The sequence below is a fragment of the Engraulis encrasicolus genome, chromosome 5, assembly GCF_034702125.1.
Source record: "Engraulis encrasicolus isolate BLACKSEA-1 chromosome 5, IST_EnEncr_1.0, whole genome shotgun sequence".
Lineage (NCBI taxonomy): Eukaryota > Metazoa > Chordata > Actinopteri > Clupeiformes > Engraulidae > Engraulis > Engraulis encrasicolus.
In genome coordinates, this window is record NC_085861.1 from 36755103 (window position 1) to 36760565 (window position 5463).

The window sequence follows — 5463 nt, forward strand, 5'->3', positions numbered from 1 at the left end:
CTGTGTGTGTGGCACAGTCCCTGGCACACAGAGGGTTCACTGCAGGGACACAGCAGCAGGTGGTGGTGGGTACACCTACGATGCAGTACCAGGCCTGTGACAACCAGGCAAGCAAACTTGGCACCTGCCTAGGGCCCCCAGCGACTGGTTATGTGCCTGCATTTAAATGGCAGCGATGGCAGCTTTGTGAGTTTGGGAGCACCTCCCTAAATTCACTGACAGATAAAGTGCCACTGCTATTAAAGTACTGTATCTATTGAGGTAGCCCCTCCCCAAGAGTTTGAAGAGAGGAAGGTGGTAAGGGCCCCCAGATCGCTCTTTGCCAAGGGCCCCCAAATACCTTGAAATGGCCCTGTACAACACGGCAGGTGCCATTGGCTGATTGTGTGCATTGCATTACACACCTGGCTTTTACCCAAAGTGACTTATTCGTCTAACGTACAGAGAATTAGTTGCAGTCCCTGGAGCAATGTGGGATTAGGTGCCTTGCTCAAGGGTACTTCCGCCAAGGGTTGACGGTGTGCTAGGGAGACTGCATATATTCTTCCAACTGGTAGAGTTGGGATTTTAACTTGCAACAATCTGTTTCCAAGACCGCCTACCTAACCATTTGGCATATAGGACAGGATCGAGTAACTTTTTTAAGGAAAATGAATGTGTCTACACATAACATGTAATACAGAAAGTTACACATATATTGCACACAACTGCATGAATACAGGCATTCGGCCATATCAAACATGCTGCTCGGCTCTGCATACATATTGTCCACTGCAGGGATTACAATGGCACCACGGCGGGTGCAATCGGCTAGCCAGTGCCTGTGCCACCGTGTCCTGGCACACAGAGAGTCATTGCTGGGGCGCGCCTGGTACAGCCGTCTGCCCACGTCTAAGCCGGGTGGTGGCGGCTGGCCCGCCGGGGACGTGAAAATAAGGAGGCTTTCACTGGTGAAAAGGCAACACACACACACACATACACACATACACACACACACACACACACACACACACACACACACACACACACACACACACACACACACACACACACACACACACACACACACACACACACTTTCCCTAAGGCAATGAATAAACTGAGTTTGACTCCCGCAATCAAACTCTTGAGTTGGAGTTGTATTTTTAACTCAAGTAGCAATAGGAGTGCAGAATTACAATCCTAATTTGGCACAGCTCTCAGTCTCAGTCTCCCTCTCCCGCGCGCGCACGCACACACACACACACACACACACACACACACACACACACACACACACACACACACACACACACACACACACACACTGTTCCCTACTGGATTGTGCACAAGAAGAATAATAGCAAAGTCCTTATAACTCTCTCTCTCTCTCTCTCTCACTCTCTCTCTCTCACACACACACACACACACACACACACACACACACACACACACACACACACACACACACACACACACACACACACACACACACACACACACACAACTGACTGCTGTTCCTAACAAGAGATGTCTTATATCTTAAACAAGTAAGCATGAGAACCCTCTATGCCTCCTCAGTCACAGAGTCACACAGACTTTTACCCTCCAACATAATCTACATGTGGACACGGAAACACACAATCTGCCATGTGGTGTGTGTGTGTGTGTGTGTGTGTGTGTGTGTGTGTGTGTGTGTACGTGCGTGTGTTGCCCTGAAAATTGTGCACTCTACTGGACCTATCAGCCATGCATGGAGAGACACAGGTCAGAGAATGTGATTACATCATACATTACACTGCACTTGGCATTTTTGTCCAGAGCAACTCTGGTATTTAGGGTACAGTACAAGACAATCCCTGGAGCAATATGGGGTTAGATGCCTTTTTCAGTGGCACTAAAGTCCTGGTGGACAAGACAGACAGAACTTTTACTCTGCAGTCAACACCTTAATGGCAAACATTGTTTCAGAGATATCACTCAAGTATCTTGTGTCCCAAAGGCCGGTTCGACTCCCTGTTCGGTTCAGTCTTTCACTTCATGTAACCATGCTGGTCCTGTACCATAAGTCAGTCCTACCCTACCTCTCTAGCTGTTGAAACCTGCAGACAGAGTGTTGTCTTGTCAGCTTTAGAGCGGCACTCCTGAACACCATTAAACAGTCCACCCCACCAGTGTAGCTGTTGGAACCTGCAGGGGGATAGCTGTCATCTTTGGCTGCTCCTCTGCTGTTGGTACAGCCATGTGATGCAACATTCATATTACACAATCACACATTTCGAAACACAGTTAGACTTCATCCAGGCCTAGGCTCTGGTATCATGCACCAACACTATACTTCCAACTCACAATAACTACTATGTGTATTATCTTTATTCAATAGGCATAATAAAGGTGTAACTGAATTATAATAGCAACGTTTAAATGTGGAGTCGTAGGAATTCAAAGTAGCCAAAATGCCCAGTACAAAAGCTTGCAGGCTCTTGTTATTATGTTGCTATTATTCTTCTATTCTAGGCTATTACAGTCTACTCATGCTACATGGAGAATATATCGTGGGTTTTACATGACAACATTACGTGACGGCCACCAAGTCGTTCAGGTCAGTACTACAGACTCTCCCTCCACTTCCCCACATCAAACACACAGCACACACTACACGCAGAGGGGCATCTCTCTTGCCTCATAGCCCACATGAAGGTGACATCTGTGCGGGTCTAACGAGAGCTGACAGCCGGCTTGTTAGGATCCCATTTCGGCTGTCAGCATGCACCCTGCGCTCGGCTCGTTCGCTCCACTGAACCCGCTTTCCTCCTTCTCATCATAACGACCGATTGTTTTTCTACCGGCCAAAGTTACAGTAGATGGGAGCAGGGGCAATCAAGGCTTCACCAGAACATAGTGTAGCCTAAACCAAATTACTTGAGGTGACCCAATCAGGTGTTTGGGCTGAGACCAGTGTGTGTGTGTGTGTGTGTGTGTGTGTGTGTGTGTGTGTGTGTGTGTGTGTGTGTGTGTGTGTGTGTGTGTGTGTGTGTGTGTGTGTGTGTGTGTGTGTGTGTGTGTGTGTGTGTGTCACTCATTTGCCATTTACATGTGTTGCGATCAGTGTCAATGGCAAAGGTTACGCATGCTGGCATCCATGTGCGCACGGCTGTCAGATCAGCGCCACATTATAATATCTGAGAGCTAGCTCCTGCTTACCTCTTTGACTTTCTCTCGGCGCTGCTGGGTTTGCGGGTCACTCGGCTTTCCATTATCACTCCCCATGGGCGCTTTCACCAGGCACTGCTTGAATCTCTCAAAGTCAAAGGTATCCTTGTGTTGGCCGTTCTGGGTCGATGTGGTGACACGATCTCCTCCGGTTACCGATTCCCGCGCCCTGGCCACCGGTTCCGTCTTGGTCTTGGAAGGGCTCCATTCCTCGGGCGGCTTATTCCCAATGGACCGCTCCACCGTGCGCGCTTTGTGCGTGACAGACTGTTTACGGCTCAGCATTTTGAGTTTCGTGGTGCTGTCACCTTTAGCGGTTTGCTGGGACATCTTTTTTGAGTGATCCCTGACATCATTTTCTGATCCCACCGTCACCGCTTGGTTGTCTGTCTTGGGTAGGAAAATCCTCTTCAGGCGGACGGAATCAGGTAAGAAGAAGAGGGCCCCGAAACACAGTGTAACCAATCCCGACAGAAAGAGAAGAAACACAAACTTCTGCGAGAGACGAAGACCCATGCCCGATGCGAACACACCGGGTAACTTGCGGAACACCATTTAAAATCCGTTAGTTCCCTTCAGCTGAAAATGTGGGCGATGAGTGTATCAACCCGAAACAGTGTATCCACGAGAGAACATTAGAAGTTGATGCGCGAGAGTCCCACTAACCCTAGCCAATGTCCTCTGTCACGTAGAGCGAACACTGACAGGTCACTTACCCTGATCAATTGTATTTACATGGGCAAGGGTTACGTCAACAACTTTGCAAGCGCGTGTGCCAATAGTTGCATCTCAGATGGGGGTCACACTCAGAGCGCGGTTGGTTAATATGGAAAGCAAATACACACTGCCTACTGTCCAAAATATATATGTTTGACTCTGACACCAGTCAGTACTACACTCTGGGTCTGGAAGAGTCGGTAGTATTCTGAAATATTTAATTGACACTCTGGCAGGTTCAGAAACGTTTTGGCATTCAAGTCACCAATGGCCTGTTTGCGAGTGAAAAGATGCTATTCTTTAGAAACTGACATCATAAGAAAGCTGATTTAGATTACTTCAAGTGCGTCAATATTGGGGAATCAAGCTATTGCGACATGCATCTGTTTCAGAAACGCAGTAAAGTTTATTTACACTTCTTTGTGAGCAGGCAGCGAAATCACCTCAAAGCCGAGGCGCTATGCGCGAAGCCAGAACGGCAACATCATAATCGCAGGCTTTGTCCTCTGCCCCCGTCATACACACAACCACATGGAGGTCACTGTGAAATATCTTTTCCTTGGAAAGACCTACTCAAAGAAAGCATATGGTATTATCCCACGATAGCCAGATGACGAGTATTTCCAACAATCCAAGTAGATTCGGTCCGGTTCTTCCTTTCGACGTGAACACCACATACCAAAAACACTCAGCCAGCGGAATTGAAGTTCATGCTCCGTGAACGTACCATGTCGTCCAGACTCACAGATCTCGCATCATCACCACATAGGTTGTTATTCTTTCTCGGAGTGGTGAAATACTGAAAACGCTGTATATCCCCGCCGCTTCTCGCCTATGGTGGTGCACACACCTCGGCGTGTGGCTCACTCGGCAGTAGCGACTGAGGAAAAAATATTTCAATCGGTGAAAGGAATACTGTTGAGAAAATTCTGGTGGGCTGGTCTGTCTGTTGACTGATCCCTCGAACAGCTTATCAAAAATAACGTTCACCATACGATCCCATGCAGCAAAAGGACGTGGAAAGCCTCTGTAGTCAGTTCAATGCCGTTTTCTGGGCGGTCTGCTGTGCTGCTGTAAGCGTGTTTGATGATCACAAGTGCGGGGGGAGTGGGTCTCCTCGATGAAATACAGCCGCGCCAGATTATCTGGGTAAATGTGTATCGATGCATCCATCGTGTGGCGTGCCGGGGTACATCTTTCAAGCAACAGCGAAAAATACCACTGAAAGGACGAACGAATGAGCAAGGCACAATGCGATAGTCCCGAGAAGGCTCGATAATAACCTTCTTTGGGAGATGGAGAGGAATGCGGTAAAAGTGCTTACACCGCCACTAAACTATAAGCGAGAGCTACCAGTGAGGAAAGATTGAGCCTGCTGCCTCGAGTTAGGTAATGATACCACTGCACAATATCGTCCAATGTTTGGGCACACAGGCATGCGTCTCCTCTAGCTAATAATAATTATTAGTGGCCGTCTGAAACCAACCTTAGTAGCCTATCACAGCATCAGCAGGCTGTTTGACAAGCAGTACTGATTGCCAGAGGATGCCATTG

The 5463-nt window shown here is 48.1% G+C and overlaps 1 protein-coding gene across 2 annotated transcripts in view; it reads right to left on the reverse strand.

Moving 5' to 3' along the window:
- Window positions 1-5204, reverse strand: part of LOC134449338 (mannosyl-oligosaccharide 1,2-alpha-mannosidase IA) — a 328401-nt gene extending 323197 nt beyond the window's left edge. For both annotated transcript variants that reach the window (XM_063199224.1, XM_063199225.1), the window contains exon 1: window positions 3184-5204. In XM_063199224.1, the coding sequence (XP_063055294.1) occupies window positions 3184-3747 (564 nt within the window). In that variant the 5' untranslated portion in view covers window positions 3748-5204. The remainder of the gene's footprint in view (window positions 1-3183) is intronic.
- Between the last annotated feature and the right edge of the window lie 259 nt (window positions 5205-5463).